Source organism: Dermacentor variabilis, chromosome 3, assembly GCF_050947875.1.
Source record: "Dermacentor variabilis isolate Ectoservices chromosome 3, ASM5094787v1, whole genome shotgun sequence".
Taxonomy (NCBI): Eukaryota; Metazoa; Arthropoda; class Arachnida; order Ixodida; family Ixodidae; genus Dermacentor; species Dermacentor variabilis.
In genome coordinates, this window is record NC_134570.1 from 218,413,758 (window position 1) to 218,432,263 (window position 18,506).

At 48.0% G+C, this 18,506-nt stretch overlaps 1 protein-coding gene across 1 annotated transcript in view; it reads left to right on the forward strand.

The window, feature by feature from the left end:
• The window catches only part of LOC142575024 (uncharacterized), a 248,964-nt gene that overhangs the window by 180,302 nt on the left and 50,156 nt on the right, over positions 1 to 18,506 (forward strand). The window contains exon 5 of the mRNA XM_075683996.1: positions 17,225 to 17,496. Coding sequence (XP_075540111.1) covers positions 17,225 to 17,496 — 272 coding nt within the window. The remainder of the gene's footprint in view (positions 1 to 17,224; positions 17,497 to 18,506) is intronic.

Sequence of the window (18,506 nt, forward strand, 5' to 3'; positions counted from 1 at the left end):
CACCTTGCCCTTTGACACGTTGCTACGTTCCGCAGTACAATCACCCAGCAGTGGTTACGCTCGCGATGCTATTGACTTAGCCGCCCAGGCCAGAGATGTCGCCAATCATCGCCTCACAGTCTCGCAAGCTTCTCAAAAGCGACGCTACGACCTTCGGAACCGAGACTACCATTTTTCCCCTGGTTCCCTTGTCCTCTGGACGCCTTCACGTCGCGTCGGCTTGTCGGAAAAACTACTTTCCCGGTATTCTAGTCCGTACAAGATCTTACGCCAACTGTCCGACGTGACATACGAAATTGCCCCAGTCGGTCAGCCTTCAGTGCATCGCAACGTCACCAGCGATGTTGTTCACGTCGCCAGGCTTAAGCCCTATGTCTCCCCATTAAGTGAAGCTCTATAACTTGCACCGGGACGGAGTTACACCACCGGGAGCGTGATGTTACGGTGAAGGGAACGAAGAAGTTGAATTGGACTAGACGAAGACGAAGTCTGGCAGTTGCCTGAACGCGATATACGCCAGTTGTAAATATACGTTATTTTACACTCGTGGGCCTGCTTTCTTCCTGCAACAATATCACTAATAAGCCCCCTACTTAATACGCGTCGGTAGTGTGGTCACCACATCATTCCAAAGACATAGACACGCTTGAGTCTATTCAGAAAAAAAAGCCATAAGATTTATATATAATCGTTATGACCGCCATTTCTCGCCGACATCACATGCTAGTAAGCAGCTATTAAAGCCTCGGGCCCATAGACGTACTTGTGACCGTGTTGCTCATGGGAAAACTTATGTCAATGCGCCTTTTGTTTTCACTAACCCTCCTTCTCGGCCCACCGGAAGACGTCATCGTCTTAACATTGTTCCTTTGAATGCATCGATTGATTGTTTTAGGTTTTCCTTTTTTTCACATACCATTGCGATTTCGAATTTGCCTTGAGGGGTCCTTGCGCGAGTTATCGTGTGATGAATTTGCCTACCTATTGCCTAATGACGTTCATTAATCAATTAGCTCTTCCTGATATTGTTTTTATATTGTTTGTTTTCTTTTTTGCGACTAAAATGTATTCGTCAATTTATTGACATATATACGCACTCACTCCTGCAATAGCTTGCAATGCAAGATGGCAGTATATTACATAAATGTAAATAAAATAAATAAATTCTCGGAGTAGTGAGCCGGGTGATGAGGCGTTGGAAGGCAGCAGCTTAGTCAGGACCCCATGGGAAGGGGGCGCGTTTCTTCAGAAGTTCAGTCAGAGGCTGAGCAATGAACGCAAAATTTCTGACAAATCAATCAATCAATCAATCAATCAATCAATCAATCAATCAATCAATCAATCAATCAATCAATCAAAGCTTTATTTACAACGTCAGTTGGCGGTCTCTTAGGCGAAGAGTGGCAACAACGCCACTTGAAAATGCCTAAAGGCCCATGTGAGTGACAGCGGTATTAAGATTCATATGCTTAAAAACAAATTTACAATAACCGAGTAAAAATACAGTTTAAGAAAATAAAAGAGGTTGTGAAAATACAAAAATGGAACAATAGAACAAATAAGGTCAATATGTAAGTAAACTCCAGAACAGTTGTACGATATAGATGAAATAATCAATGTTCACGTAAATAAAATGTCATAAAATGACGAAAACAATAAACGTGATACAAAGAGTAATGATACCTACTTGATCATGTTCGAACAGTATAAAAGACATTAGACAAGGGTTAGAAAAAATGCACGCATTTCTTCTTTCGTAAACGTAGAAAAGTTGACATCTTTATTTTCATATTTATTAAGTAGGCACGGCAGTGTGAATCTAAGAGACTGCAAAAAAATAGGCCGTGCGGTACCGAGGAACAAGCAACTTGTAGGCGCTGCGGGTGCGTGAATCGGTGTAATGCGTGTTTATATTAGGTAAATCTTTAATAAACAGTTTGAATTGTGCCTTTGGGAACAAATAAACATATATTAAACGAAAATCTAACATGCGTTTCACACTGAATATTTTATAGCGGGTAAACAATGTAACTGTAGAACTATTGCGCGGGATGTTTGCAATATACCGAAGTACTCTTTTCTACAACAGGTGAATTGTATTTATGCTCCTTAGGGTTGTCGTGCCCCAGACTAGCCGGCAGTAATTTATGTGGGAAGAAAACAGAGCATGATAAATCTGAAGTTTACCTTTTTCAGGGAGAAAGTGCGTACATCGTGACAGAACACCAGCAGCACATGATAAGGATTTAGCCAGTCATTCAATATGACACGTCGATATCATATGAGCAGGAAAAGTCACATCCAGAACTTTATGTTTTTGTACTGCTTCGACAGGTATTCCCTCAAGCGTTAATGATTAGTTCACGTTGACTTCCGTGCCACGGGATCTGAAAAAGACAGCTTTTGTTTTTTTCGCATTTATTCGTAGGCTATTAGCAGTGGACCGTTGCAGCACATCTGAAAGTACACTTTGGGTTCTGACAACAATTTCGATTGGATTTCGTGCAGAAACAAAAACACTAGTGTCATTCGCATAGAGCAGGAATGAGGTGTCATTGTTTATCTTAACAATATCATTCATGTAGGCATTAAAGAGCATTGGTTCTAAAATGCTTCCTTGAGGCACGCCACAAGGAATGGTTTTAGATGACGAAAAACAGTTAGAAACTTAGACGCATTGTTTTATCTCAGACAGATATGAACTAAACAATGAATTAGCAACACCACGTACCCCATAAGCGCTTAACTTCCCGAGTAAAATGCAATGGTTTGGGGTATCGAAGGCCTTGCTATAGTCAATGGAAGAAACCCAGCGTAAGCTTTTTATTCTGCGATGTTATTAATTATCAATTGTTTTTGAGCTAACAGTGCAGTCTGTGTAGATTTACCACGTTTAAGACCGTGCTGATACTCCAAAAGTATATTGTGTTTCTTAAAGAAGCTATTTACTCGACAGAATATTATCTTCTCTAATCCCTTAGAGAATACAGGACACATAGAAAGTGGTCGGTAATTATTAGGATCTATAATATCTCCACTTTTAAATACAACAGAAACTTTTGATATTTTCATGAGATTTGGGAAACAGCTAGTCTGAAAGACTACATTGAACACGTAGGCTAGACAAGGAGCAAGCAGGTCACTTACGTGCTTAATCGCGTCTACCTGAAATCCATCGACATTGACAGCTTTACTGTTGTTTAGGGAAAGAAATGTGCATAGTGTTTCTGCTTCATCTGTAGGCGCGAGAAAAATTGTATCGGTATTATGGTAAGTAATGCGAGTATGAGCAATGTTTCCCAGTGGTTGAACCGCATTAGCAAAGTGCTCACTGAAGTGCTCGGCTAAATGCACACCGGAAAGCTTGTTCCCGCTGATGGTTATTTCCGTTAAAATATTTTGACCCTCTTTGCGGTTCAGTGCCTGATTGATGGCTTTCCAATGTTGGTTTTGGCGCCGTCGACAGATGTCAGAAAACATGTGGTTATAGTAGGAGGCCTTTGCCTTTTTCAATGCGGCAGTTTGTTTCTGTAAATTTTAAATGCCTCAAATTCCTTAATATCGCGTGTGCCCGAAAACTCCTTAAAAAGGCGACTTTTTTTTCTTGATCATTTTGATATGCTCGCACCCTACGCAAGGTTTTCTTCTTTTTCGGTTAGCTCTGGCGCTTACGTAAGGAAAAGATGTGTTGTAATGACTAGGGAATATTGATACGAATTCGCTGTAGCTCTCATCTGGGGCTAGGTTATCATAAACAGACGACCAATCTTCCCTCAGCATACGCATGCGGAATGAGGTAATACTTTTGCTAGACATACATCTATGTTTAACGACATCATGACAAATTATTTCATTTTCTATAGCTTTAGGAAAAGCAATAAAGACAGGACAGTGGTCACTTACGCCGGCGCATACCGTGTCGGCTGCGCTCACATGAGTGTCTATGCTGATGATAAACAAGTCTAGTATGGACTGGCAAGTTGTCGTTACGCGTGTTGGCGTAGTAATGACGTTATTGTAGCCACAAGCGTAAAGTTTGTTAAGGAATTCGCTGGAGGTCAAATTATCCTTCAGAAGGTTTATGTTAAAGTCGCCACCTATTAGAGTGTTATACTGATGACATATTGAGTATTCTAACATTTCTTCAATAAATTACAGGAATACACTCATATCACAAGACGGTGGGCGGTAAAACGCCACGTACATGCTGATATTGCTCTTTATGCAAAGCACTTCATAGTCAGCTGTAATGCACGCAAATTTCGGGATTATGTCGCAGAGCATGTGTTTTCTTACGTGCATTGCCACTCCGCCACCGCGGCGGTCACTTCGATGGATAAAATAGTGATTGTAGTCAATCATATTTAACATGTCGCTTACTTCACGATATCACGTTTCAGTCAACGTTATCACGTTGAATAGGAAGTTGAATTCGTTAAAGAATGTGCTTAACTCATCTAGCTTAGTGGCGGTGGAACGTACGTTGAGGTGAATGGCAGTGAACGTGCCCTGCAACCGCGCTGGAAGGTTAAGTTCACATGGCAGACAAAATTCTCTATACAGCGCCGCGCCTACAAGAAAAGGTAACACAAAATATATGCATAGGCACCCAAGGCAATCTTGACGAGGTCAGAATCTGTTTCAATGCGCACCATTTGGCTGGACTGTGTCTTGCGCGCGAAAATCTTCCCATTCTTAGTCCACACAAGCTGCCACTGATTCTCCCGTTCTTCGCAATTGCCTGTGCAAGCGGCTGCTTCAGTGTTGGGCAGAAATGCTCATTCGCGAAGATTTGTGCTTCGCTGGAGATTCCTACGTCACGATTGCGAATGCGATTCCTGCGGGCTTTCTCGACGGCATCGTCCCGTTTCTGCTTGCTTTTGAACTGAACAATAACGTTCATTTTGCCCTGCTCACGAGTTTCGCCCTGCCCCGGTACTCGGTGGCGCACTTCTATTTCGCTAGCAGAAATGGGTTCGCCAACGACATCACCAATCTGGCCTACAAGATCAATGATGTTTTCATTTTTCATCTCAACGAGCCCTTTTATTTCCACATTCGACCTGCGCGAGCACTGCTCACCTTCAACAACTCACTTTTGCAGCTCTACAATGATCGACTCATTTTCACTGGATTTAGCCTTCAGCCCTTCATTTTCCTTCCTTAAGCTTTCTCTCTCGGTGCGCCCTTTCATTAACCAATGTTTCAAATTGCGTTTCCGTGAATTCTAGTCCCGCTTTCATTTGTTTCATTTCGGCACGCAGTTCGCGCAAGTCGGAGCGTGCATCCCGTTCCTTCTGTGACGTCACAAAGCCATCGAGAAAGTGCAACGTGTGCAAAAAGAAATTCACTAAGCAAAATTACACAGTGAGTTGGCAGCAGTGACAAAGAAAATAAAATAAAACGCGCCTATAACAGACAGAAAAACAGCACCAACCTGCAGTACAAAACCACTTTGATTAGTCTTGCGCCTGCTGGCTGTCACAGCTGCCAAATGCTCCGCTGAGTGTCGAGTGCTTCCTTTTGTATTCTCGCTGATGTACTGTGGGTAGATTCCGGGTGATGCCGATGCGTTGCCTTTCGTGTACCTCCGGTGAAGGGCACGTTACACCTAGCGGTTCGTCGCGGCAAGTATCCGGGTTAATGACGCAGTGGGTAGCTGCAGGGCTGCTTCCAATGCTGCGCCGCTTTCAAGCTTCCAGTGAAGGACACCCTCGTGCCTAGCAGTTTCTTGCGGTGAGTCTCCGGTTATCTACAGTACAAAACCACTTTGATTAGTCCTGCGCCAACTGGCTGTCACCGCTGCCAAAATCGACGGAAATAAGAGTATAAGCCTAGAAAGCTGCGGACGTCTTTGGCACAGTTCGGCACAGGAAAATGGAGGGCAGCACGAAATTTTGCGGTATCGCGGCGGACGCCAGACGAGTCGACGAGATGACCGAGGATCGTAATTTGGCGGTGACGGAAGTGGCACTTCGAAGAATTTAATTTTTGCCCAGCAGCACAGAATACGGAAAGAGTACACGAAAGGCGTTCCAGGTGTGTCGTGAAGGTCGGCGAGAACACGATGACGTCGTCGAGGTAACAAAGGCATATAGACCACTTAAAGCTGGGCAACAGCGTGCACATCATACGCTCGAAAGTGGCCGGAGCGTTGCACAAGCCTAATGGCATGACTCAAAGCAGATAAAGGCCATCTGGCGTAACAAATGCGGTCTTCTCATGGTCCATGCCATCGACGGCAACCTGCCAGTATTCGTAGCGCAGGTCTATCGATGAAAAATACGTCGCACCGTGTAGGCAATCCAATGCTCCGTGTATGCGTGGCAGTGTGTACACATCCTTTGTTGTTTTGCTTGGATGTCGGTAAACAATGCAGAATCGCCAGGTGTTGTGCTTATTTTTTACCAAGACAACAGGAGGAGCCCACGGGCTCGAGGATGGTTCAATAGTGTTCTTGGTAAGCATCTTATAAACATCCTGTTGTACTACTGGGCGCTCGGCGTGTGACGCGCCATAGGGCCGTCGGTGAATAGGCGACGCATCGCCGGTATGTATGCCATGCTGAACTAGGGAGGTTTGACCCAAAGGCCGACCGTTAAGCTAAGAAACAATGTCGCAATAAGATGTGAGGAAACCACGAAGATCGTCAGTTTGTGTGGGGGTAAGGACCAGGGCTATCATCTTGGTAATGCTGGAGGCGACGTGGCAGAATGAGGATTGCAGGTGGCGGAAGAGTTAAAGGAAGACGGAAGTGGCGAGAGGGAAGAAAGGTCGTACTCGTGCGCTTGTTCTTGTTGCCCTTTTGTGCCTCGTGTCCACTCTTGCGCTAGTCACTTCAGCATGGCGAGAGAGATCCCTTTAGGGAGTACCTGAGGGCAGAAGCCGAAATTCATGAGCGGAAGGTAAGTTTGGTTGCCAGATACGGTCACTGCGGTGTGAGGAAACGATACGCCGTGCTAAAGTAAGGCACTGACACAGGGAGTGACGACATAGTCACCATCCGGTACACAGGCGTTGGGCGCAGCAGTGATACAGGTCAGTGCCTGCGGAGATAGACGAACCAAGTCGGCACTACAGACCTGGATCAGTACGATGTCGGTAAGGCCGGAGAAAGGCCAGAGAAATCAAGGCCAGAGAAATCAAGTTTCACCACACGAGCCGAGCCGTTAATTACAGCTGAGTGGGCCGATAAAAATCAAGGCCAAAGATCACGTCGTGAGGGCAATGGTGAAGTACGTGGAGCAATACAGATGTGCGGCGACCCGCAACGCTGACACGGGTGGCACACATTCCTAGCAACGTGGGAGTTCCCCCATCAGCGACTCGTACGACGCGGGACTCGGCAGGAGTGAGCATTTTCTTGAGCCGGTTCCGGAGATCAGCGCTCATGCCCGAGATGTGTGCGCCAGTGTTTATCAGGGCAGTGACAAGTAGGGCATCAACTTTCACGCTGATTAGGTTCTGATCTGTGGGCAAGGTGAGGAGAGGATTTTGCAGGTCGAGAGTCCGATGTAGCGTCACCTCCGGGAGCTGCGTCCGTCAGTTTTCCGGGGGCGATCAACAATGGGTGATAAACGGCGGGGCAGGGGTGCGCGGTGTTAGATATGGGACCTTTTCCTGAGCCTCCTTCGAGTTCACCAGACCACATCGAATCTCGGCACAGCTAATTAAGGGGCGCAGAAGCACGTATACCACATTCCCGAGGCGCGGCACGTGCAAACAAGTTGGCGGCCCCCACCTCGTACGCCGCATCTGGAGCTATTCACAGCTTGACTCTTCCCGAAAGTGTAGCGGGAGCCTGGCACGGTTCCAGGTAACGCAGCTCCCGCAAGTGTAGCGGGAGCCTGGCACGGTTCCAGGTAACGCAGGTCCCGAAAGTGAAGCGAGAGCCTGGCACTGTTCCAGGTAACGTGGGTCCAAGAGGCAAGACGGGTATAATGCACCGTAAAACCCTGGCAGCATCGCCCCCTTCCGCCTTTGTGACGGTAGTTGCAGACCGGGACGGCAAGACCGCAGAGAGAAGTAAGCACTCTGACAATTGGGGACCAAGAAGCGACCCTCGCCGCCTGGTGTGACACGATCGCACGGGCGCCTACCATTGGCCGAAAATGACGACACCTGAGCGGGCTCGCCGATTGGCCGAAAATGGCGGCACCTGAGCGGGCTCGCCGATTGGCCGAACGTGACGTGTCTTCGAGACACCGAAGGGCTTAAAAGCCAGAGACCGGGAGGGGCAAGGGAGCATTCCTAGAGGATTCCTTGATTCATCTCTTTCGAGCTTCTTGCCACGGGCCGCAGCGTCAGAGTTGCTGCCGGCCCGTAATGTCTCTATGACTGTTAATTTCTTGGTCGTCTTACTGGAAATAATGTAAATAAACCTGCAGTTTTTCATCCAGACGTCCTCCTCAACTCTTACAGTGGGACCAACGATCGTGCGGCGACCTCGAATGGCTCGAGTGTGTGAGGGACGCAGAAGGGCGGCGATCATGGTATTTCGGGACATTTGGAGCATAAAATGACTTTCGCTGGTTGCCATTGTTGAAGTAGAAGAATGTGCAGTGTGAAAACGAAGGCGGTCGATAATGGCAGCAGCGAGAATTATGCCCCACGCCGCTACAATGGAAACATATGGGATGGTCATCTGGTGTTCGTCATTGGACCGGAGCTGGATAGCGTCGAAACGTCGGCGCAGGGCGATGAAGAGGAGCGGCGCTAACCAGAGGGCGTGTGATGGAGCACATGGGTTGAATTCCGGCGTCTGCCAGTTTTTTGCGGACTACTGCCTGGATGAGGGAGATCGTCACTTGCGTACGGCGCACGAAAGAAGATGGCGACGAAGCCTCGATTTCGCGCCGCAGAATCCGGAGAACGCTATCTGTAGTGGACGATTGAAGAGCCGAACGAGCGTTTTCGCACGACGACGTAGCGGCGGTGTTGGGAAGCCGCACGAAATATCCGGCGATGCGACGTATCTTTGCGTCTTCGAAAGATCTGCACTCACGGATAATTTCGTCTACCGTCCAGCAGTCTAAAAACGAGGAAGTTAAACACATGATCGGCGATGCCTTTCAGAATGTGCCTCACTTTGTCAGCCTCGGGCATATGGGCATCGACGCGGCGGCAGAGAGCTAGGACATCAAGGTTGTACGCAACGTACGACTCGGCAGCTGTCTGAGCCCAACACGGTAGGTCTTTCGCAGCGGTGAACTTGCGACCAGCGAGCTTGCCGAAGAGGTCGCGAAGTGTTTGCTTGCATACGTCCCAGCTGGTCAACTCTTCGTGTGTGTCATAGCAGGTGCGTGATGACCCCTGGAGGTAGAAGAGAATATTTGAGAGCATCACTGTCAGGTCCTATCGGTTGTGTGCAGCGACACGTTCGTATGTGCCAAGCCATTCTTCGATGCCGACTTTGTTGGTGCCCTTACCAGAGAAGGTGCCGGGGTGGCGGATGGGTCAAGACGACTGACGGTTGCGGTGTCGCGGATGCCGACGGCCCGGGTGCGCCGGGTGATGACGCCGTACTTAAACCAGCGGCCTGGTCATCTGTCAGCGTGGTAGGACGGCCGAGGACAAGTCCGCTGCGGATTTCCGTCTTGTGTAATACCCAGCACCTCCGCCAAAACTGAAACGGGCAGAGATATACGGCTAAATGGGAACGTGTTTACTCTGCGGCAGTATGGCCGAACGCTAGGTTAGCCCCCCCTACGTCGTCGCGTTCGTCTTGTTGGTGTTCGTCGTCTTTATCCATCTCGTGGCACCGTGACAACATTTTTTGAGCGTGAAGTTTAAGTAGTTACCTGTTGTCGTCGGAAGTATTAGTGCTCATAGATCAAAAAATTTCTTATAAGATATCCAATCATGTATATATATTATTCAATCATAATATCCCTTCTATTGACCAAAGTGACTTATTCAATCTTCTCCTATCGCTTTTCGCCGAGACATGCTTTACGAAGCCCTTCTAATTTCATCGCTAGTTGGACAAGGAGTCTGTATCATGTGCGTCACTGCTTATAATTAATTGATACGAAAACGTCAAATTGCCCGTTGAGCGAAAAAGCCGGCGTCTGTAGCAGCGAAACGGCACCTAACTTCGCTTGGCTGCAACGTAACATCTCGAGCTCACCTTCGCGGAGTTCCCATTGGCTGCGATGCCAGGGCGCGAGAGCCACCTCGACCGAGCAGAGCGGGTGGAAAGGGGCGCCTGCTGCCTTGGAAGCGCGCCACACGTTGCGCGACGTCAGGTGATTTTCGTTGTTGCTCTCGGTAGCCTGTGTTATCCGCGCCTTCCTTATTAGCGTGAGCTCCCGCCTGCGTTCTAAGTGCGCCCCCGTGAGGCCAACGCGCCTGCCTGCCTGCGAGTTGATAACTAAAAGGACCGTTAAGCGGTGTTGAAATGGACAATAATATTTCGTATTAGAAACTCGTAAGAAGGGCTTAGGTGGCTTCGGACTTTTATTTGGCACCATAGGTCCAACTCAGGAACAAGAGAGCAGAGGTCGTACTCACCAAAACATAGAAATGACTCAGAGTTGACATGACAACAAATGAATGTGTAATGAACATTTAAACAATAATTTTCCATTTAAGTGCTAATATCGCAACAAATACTAATCGCACAATGAGAGAAATAAACATACCAAGTATAAACACACACAACTGAAAAGAGACACGAAAACAAATGAATAGGCAACGAACATGTAACTGATACCTGAGAACCCAATCATCATTCAATGGCATATTCACTCTCTATATGAAAAAGCACCAGTTAAGCTATGGTCTCCATACAGCGTGCGTCATAGATAATTACGGAATAGTTAGTTAACTATATTGTTACCGGGAGAAAATATATGTATTTACAATATGTACAGTTACAAGGTTGTAGCTCAGTGAGGGTAACCCCATCTACATATCTTAGAGATACTTCAACCCCCTCTTCACCTCCCAACGTCATTTTGTCGACAGAGGCACATATGTACGTCGTTTGACAGTTGATATGTCATATGCGATGCTGGTGACTTGGCTAAGAACTCGGTATGGCCCGACGTATCGCGACAGTAGTTTTTCGCAAAGGCCGACGCCAAGGAAGGGTAACCAAAGCGGGACAAGTGACCCAAGGCCGAAATGAGCGTCCTCAAGACGACTGTCGTAACGGTCCTTTTTGATAGTCTGAGACGCCAGAAGACAGTCACGGGCAATGCGACGAGCTGTGGCCGCGCGAACAATGGCGTCGTGAGCACAGAACGTGGTAGTGGTCGCACCGGAAGGGAGCAGCGAGTGAAGAGGCAGGAGTGGGTCAAGACCATATAGTAGATAGAATGGCGAATAACCGGTAAAATCGTGTGGCGACGAATTGTATACAAACTCACGAAGGGTAAGGTGCAGTCCCAATTCCAATGAGCGTCAGACATGTACATGGAGAGCATGTCCGTGATTGTACGGTGGAGACTCCCGGTAAGTCCGTTGGTCTGTGTGTGGTAAGCCGTCGTTAACTTTTGGGACGTTGAGCAACAGCAGAGAAGGTCGTCGACAACTTTAGAAAGAAAACAGCGACCTCTATCAGTGAGTAGCTGACGTGGAACACCATGATGTAGGATGACTTCATGGAGAAGAAAATCAGCCACATCAGTTGCTTAGCTCGTAGGGAGGGCCCGCGTTATGGCGTAACGCGTGGTATAGTCCGTCGCAACGACCACCCACTTGTTGCCCGAGGATTAAGTAGGAAATTGGCCAAGGAGGACCAGGCCGGTACCAGGTACCAAACGGGAGACAACGGAGGCTTCTTGCGGCGTTGACAAAGTTCGCAAGCAGCGACGTAGCTTCGAACAGAGTGATATAGCCCAGGCCATAAAAGTCACCTGCACACTCGGTCGTACGCACGGGAGACACCCAAATGAGCAGCGGTGGGCACGTTGTGTAACTATGAGAGAATTGTAGAGCGGAAATGCTGGGGAATGATGAGAAGCAGTTCAACACCATGTGAATTCATATTGCGTCGGTATAAGGTTAGTCCTGGAGAAGAAACATACGGAGGGAAACGTCCTGTTGCTCCGAGGTAAGGCGTTCCATGACGGATGGCGAATATGGATCACGACGCCGCATGTCGGCGATGCGTGACAAGTCGGAGATTGACAAAACGCAGGTATTTGTACCGGTTTCGGTGCCATCGGGTAGGTTGACGGGATAGCGGGAGAGGCAGTCGGCGTCCTTATGTAGCCGCCCAGGTTTGTAGGACACGGAAAAGGTGTTCTCTTGCAGGCGTAAAGCCCCGCAACCAGACGGCCTGTCGGGTCTCTGAGTGAAGATAGCCAACATAAGACATGATGATCTGTCACGACGATGAAATGCCGACCGAAGAGGTAAGGGCGGAACTTAGCAATGGACCAAACAAGCTCCAAGCATTCACGTTCTGTTATGAAGTAGTTGTGCTCTGGTGCTGAAAGAAGGCGGCTAGTATACGCGGTCACGCGATTGGTGCCCCGTTGTCGTTAGGGCAAGATAGCGCCAATGCCATGGCCGCTGGCATCAGTGCGGACTTCTGTGTAGGCATGCGGATCGAAATAACCCAACACGGGTGGACTGATAAGGCGACTGATAAGCCTTGAATATGCTGCAGCCTGGTCTAATAAGGACACCACGAAAAGTGGTGTCCTTATTGAGGAGGTCTACGAGAGGACGAGTGGTTTCAGCAAAGTCCTGGATAAATCGCCGAAAATAGGAACACAACCCTAGGAAACTTGGGACATTGGTAGAAGAACGCGGAAGTAGAAACTCACCAACGGCACGAAATAATACCGATCAGGCTGCACGCTAGCAGCGTCAGCCAAGTGACCAAGTAGTATTTGTTGGTGGACGAAATGGCATTTCGCAGAATTGAGTTGTAGGCCAGCTCGTCGAAAAACAGCAAGGATAGCTGAGAGTCGGTGGAGGTGACTCTCAAACATCGGTGAAAAAACAATGACGTCATCAAGGTAGCAGAGGCATGTGGTCCATTTGAATTCGTGCAGAAGAGAGTCAGTTATGCGCTGGAAGGTAGCAGGGGTATTGCACAGTCCGAAAGGTGTCACTTCAAATTGGCAGAGACCATCTGGGGTGACGAAGGCGGTCTTTTCGCGATCTTGTTCATCCACTGCTATTTGCCAGTAGCCAGAGCGCAAATCAATCAAAGAAAAATACCTGGCACCGTGTAAGCAGTCCAGCACGTCAAAAATACGCGGAAGCGGATACATGTCCACCCGCCGTGGTTGCTCAGTGGCTATGGTTTTGGGCTTCTGAGCACGCGGTCGCGGGATTGAATACCGGCCACGGCGGCCGCATTCCGATGGGGGTGAAATGCGAAAACACCAGTGTACTTAGATTTAGGTGTACGTTAATGAACCCCAGGTGGTCGAAATTTCCGGAGACCTGCACTACGGCGTGCCTCATAATCAAATAGTGGTTTTGGCACGTAAAACCCCATAATATAATTTTTTTAATACACGTCCTTCTTGGTAATCTAATTGAGGTGACAATAATCGATACAAAATCTCCAAGTATTGCCCTTCTTTTTAACCAAAACGGCAGGTCACGCCCACGGACTGCAGTAAGGCTCGATAATATCGTTGGACATCATTTTGTCCACCTCCGTTTGGATCACTTGGCATTCAGCCGCAGACACGCGGTAGGGCCGCCGGTGTATAGGAGGAGCTTCACCAGTGTGAATTGGATGGGTGACGACACGGGTTCGACGTAGCGGGCGACTGCCAAAGTCAAAGATGTCTTCATAGGATATCAGAAGGCGGCGAAGGGCGTTGGCGTAAGCAGGTCGTAAATAAGTAGCTGTCGTTGGGGAAACTTGTCGTTGCGTGAAGTAGCAGGGGCAGAAGCTGCAGCAGTATCGAATCGTGGTTCGGCCGTAAGAGCAGCTACTCCACAGTCTTCCAAAGGGTACAGCACAGCGAGAGATACACCTTGAGGAAGCACTTGCAGACACGAACCAAGGTTTAGAAGAGGAAACCATGCTTCAGAAGAACTTCAGTTTGGCCTAGTTGGCGTTTACTGCATATGATATTGACCGCAAGTAAAGACGTGGGCAGCGGAAGGGAACACAAAATCGACACGGGTGATTGTTTTTGTGTTTTATTTCACTGTCCCCATCTTTATTTGCGGTCCATATGATATGCAGGAATGCTGTATCGTTGATAAGAGTTACAATTGAGCTTGGTAGTGCTACTTGACGGGCCTGGAGGACGTCGCAAAGTGGGGACACCACGTAAGGAACATTTCGAGGTGGGGGAGAAGGCGACATGAGGACGTAAGTTGCAGCATCAGGTTGCAGTCGAAGAAATTTAGTAGAACGAAGTCGGGACTTGTGGTTGGCGGTCGGATCATAAAAGTAACGCGGCAGTTCAAAGCAAAGGGTGCCGGTTCCACGGTCAGTAAATGCTGAATGGGCCGTCAGAAAGTCGACTCCAAGAGTCACTTCATGGGGACGCTCGGCCTCTACAGTGAACAGGACTAACACTAGATGGTTGGCAATGGAATACAGATAGCGAACATTCCCATCACGGCTGTTGTGCTGCCATTAGCTACTAGGACGACGGGCGTCTCGGCCGGTGTCAGGAATTTACGGAGACGGCTACGAAGGTCTGATCCATAACTGACACCACAGCGCCAGTATCGATGAGGGCTTGAACGGATACATCATCAACAAAAATTTCAACAAGGTTTGGTCGAGCAGCAGGGCGCAGCAGACGTTTTTCAGTCCGTGTCGTCATGTAGCCTCTCCTCCGGGGGCTGCATTGCTTATTTTCCCGAGAAGCGGCGCGCATAGGACGCGGACGAGGGACGTCGTGTAGGTGAACGGGACTGACGGCGTTGCGGCGAGGGTGAGCGGCTAGTGGTGTATCCCCAGGAGGGAAGGCCGGCATATGGTTTAGAGAGGTGTAACAAAGGCCGAGGTTCTCGGTCGAAGCGGCGATGAGCATATCAATCAATCAATCAATCAATCAATCAATCAATCAATCAATCAATCAATCAATCAATCAATCAATCAATCAATCAATCAATCAATCAAAAATCTTTATTCCATCCACAAGTCTGTTCTTTTGTGGAAGACGAGGGCTCGAGTCGGGGAGTACCAGCGGCTACTACGGCAGTGGCGGGAGATGGGACCGACCCGGGAGCAAGCAAGCAAGTTGGCCTATCATCCGGTGCTCGCCACTCAGAGTGGTTCCCGATATCGATTCGGGAACGACTGTCGAGGTGCAGCAGAGGCAATCACAGGAGTGGTAGGGGTGGGACATGGGCGGACGGCAGACTGGGTCTCAATGTTTGGAATTTTTTGGCGGACAACAGCTTCAGTGAGAGATGGTCATTTTGTAATGCGTATGGGGGCAACGAGAATTTGGAGCCGCTGTCTCAAGTTCGCGACCGATGACCTGTGTCAAGCTTGGTAGTGTAGGCGGATGCGAAGCCGGAGGGTCGTTGCAGTTGGAAGTGGCAGCCGTATTCGGAAGTCGGTCGAAGCGTTGTACGATCTTTGCTCATGGGTTACTCAAAATTCCGGCATTCCGTTATGATCGACTCAACGCTTGAGCAGTTCCTGCAAAGCAGGAGGTTGAATGCATCGTCAGCGATGCACTTCCAGATATGACCAATCTTATCGGCCTCCAGCATGTCCGTGTCCGTTTTACGGCAGAGAGCCAGAACGTCTTGAATATACGCGACGTACGATTCGATTTCTATCTGGGCACGAGACGCTAGCTCTTGCTTGGCTTCCATTTGACGTCCCACAGGTCCTCCGAAAAAGATCGCGTAGCTTTTTCTTGCAGGAGTCCCAGCTTCTAATGTCGGCTTCATGCGTCTCGAAACATAGCTTCGCGGTTCCTCCCATGTAAAAGATCGCGTTGGCGGGCAAAAGTGTGACATCTCACTTGTTGTGCTTACGGGTGCGTTCATACGACGTCAGCCAGTCTACGACGTCGACCTTACCAGTGCTGATGAAGATTTCCGGGTGACGTAGCTGGGTTAGCACTACTTCCGCTGGTGTCTGCGTGGCGGAGGCAGCGTCAGTAGCTATCACAGCGGAACCGATGTGACGCCCGTTGCGAAGATCCAGGGCCGGCCTGTGGCGAGAGTACCCCGCACGTCCACCAAAGTGTTACGAGGAGCAAATATATGTATGTACAATATATACAGTTACAAGATTGTAGCTCAGTAGTGAGGGTAACACCATCTACCGATCATCCAGACACTTCAACCTCCTCTTCACCTCCCAATATCCTTTTGTCCACAGCGGCACGGACTCGTACGTGACAATATTATCAAAAACCAAGAATGGGAACACTTCCTGGTTCCCCTCTATGACTACTTGCTGGCCTGAGAAAAAAACGAAAACCTAGATCGACATGCTGCACAGCGAACAGAGAGGACGGCAGATGAAAGGCGCTAGAGGAGCCATATGAAATTGTGTGTTTCTGTAGATATCTTTAGTTGTTCTAATTCTGGACCTCGATTCGCTTTTATATTTGGATTTCTCATATCGCATTAGATTGTTAAGTGTTTCATGCGAGAGGTCAAATTGTTTTTGGTTTCTTTGTGACACCAGCAGGGAAATATTTTGCTGGCGTATAAAGCGAAAATGCCGTAAGGTTTTGACCGCGATGCCAATAATTACGCAAACCGACCGGAAGGCCGCTGTATCATTTCTAATTTTAATGCACGCGTCTTGGAGTGCGCATTTCAGGCCCCACAGATATTCTCCGCTATGAGTTGCACTAAAATTTTATACGCGGTTAGCTGGGTTTCAGAAATGGCATGTGACAACATTGGCCTTATCCACACTTATCGTTGGTTACCATTACCCATTTTCTTGTTTGTGCCACACCAGCTATCGTATTCCCATTATTTCGCCTCTTTCTGAAATGTTCCTATACCGCATGTTCGTAGTCAACCCCATTGCAGTGCCACCTAAAGAATATGTAATGAGAATATTATTACTGTGTTCGAGGTTTTTATGGCCGTTTGAAGTGGCACTCGTGGGATCGCATCAGCTCGAGTTAATTTTTCAATTTTGCTTAGTATACTGAACACGAAGGGGTGGATGAACACCATATAGGCGAAGTTCGAACCGATTGAGCGTGACCTGAAGAAAACGTACTATGAAATCGTAACAAAATGTCAATTACACACTACATAGCTATGAATGCATTTAATAAGTGTGTCTTTCATGCGTTTCAAGGCAAATGGTGCACCAGTCTGGGTGCCCCCGCCGTTGGACCTACCTTTGCCCTCTGCGTTGGATGTGGGAGAACCTCCACAGGCAGCGCCGGAGCTACCAGCGCTGTTCGGTTCGGACATGCCACTTCCGCCTGCCCCGGAAACGCGCACAACATCTCAGGATAAGCCCTTGGTTGACGAACCAGCGGTACCGAAACCAAGAAGAGGCGTATTTAAGTTTCCTTTTTTCAAGACCGGGGGACCTTCTCCAACACCTCAGCAGGAGGAAAGCACGTGAGTTGGCACGGCTGAAAAGGCATGCGTAAACTTTTCGCCCGTGTTTCTATTACAGGTATTGAAGCATAGTTTAAAAACGCTGCAGACAGCAGGTGTCCTTTTTCAATAACATGAATAAAAAGAATGATATGATGTCATGCAGTTTTGTGCCTTGTATATAAGTCTCGAAGGGCAAAAAGAGTGTTAGCAATGTCTTCTGTGAGAGTATTTGCTCATCTCATATGTCACTCCCTTTTAAAAATAATTGTCCCATTTTGTGAGAGACAGAGCACAATAAATTCATTAGATAAATTTTCACTCTTTCCAAAAGCATCGTAAGTAGGCTTATACTAAAAACTTCAGAAAGGCGGTACCAGTGAAACACAAAGGACGCACACACAAGAAAAAGGCGTTAGACATGGACGGACGCTGGAAGTTAAACTTAACGTTATTGGAATACCCATTGCCGCACATAGCCTCCGACACATGCGACTCCTACTCCTCCCAAGTCATGTGCAATGATAACACTTCGAAAAGTTCATTGCCGCGCGAAAACAGCTGGCGCATGCGCAAAGTGTAGTCGGTCCAAGACCCGTGCATCGATGTGAGTTTTTAATAATGTTTTACGGACGCGATAGATAAGCACGTTGCTTGTTCGTTAAATACGAAGACGTATCACTGACACAATTTTCTTTCTCATTTATATTGCGAAAGCTTTTAAGATTTACCGTTCGTATCCAGCCTTAGCCCTCGCTAAGATGATCACACGACCAAACAGTGGCGCACATTTTTTGCACTTCTTGCAGCCGCGATATTGAAGTGCCACAAACACGTCAAACCCTTCATCGAGTGCAAGACTGAGCTTGTTTACCGCATTCCGTTGGCGTGTGATAAACTATATATAGGCCAGACAGGTAGGTGTGTTAATAAGCGCCTGCAAGAACATAACACGTCCTTAAGCAGGGACCAGGGAAGAAATCTGGCACTTGATTACCACGGCTGCAAGCAGTGCAAAAAAAAGTGCGCCA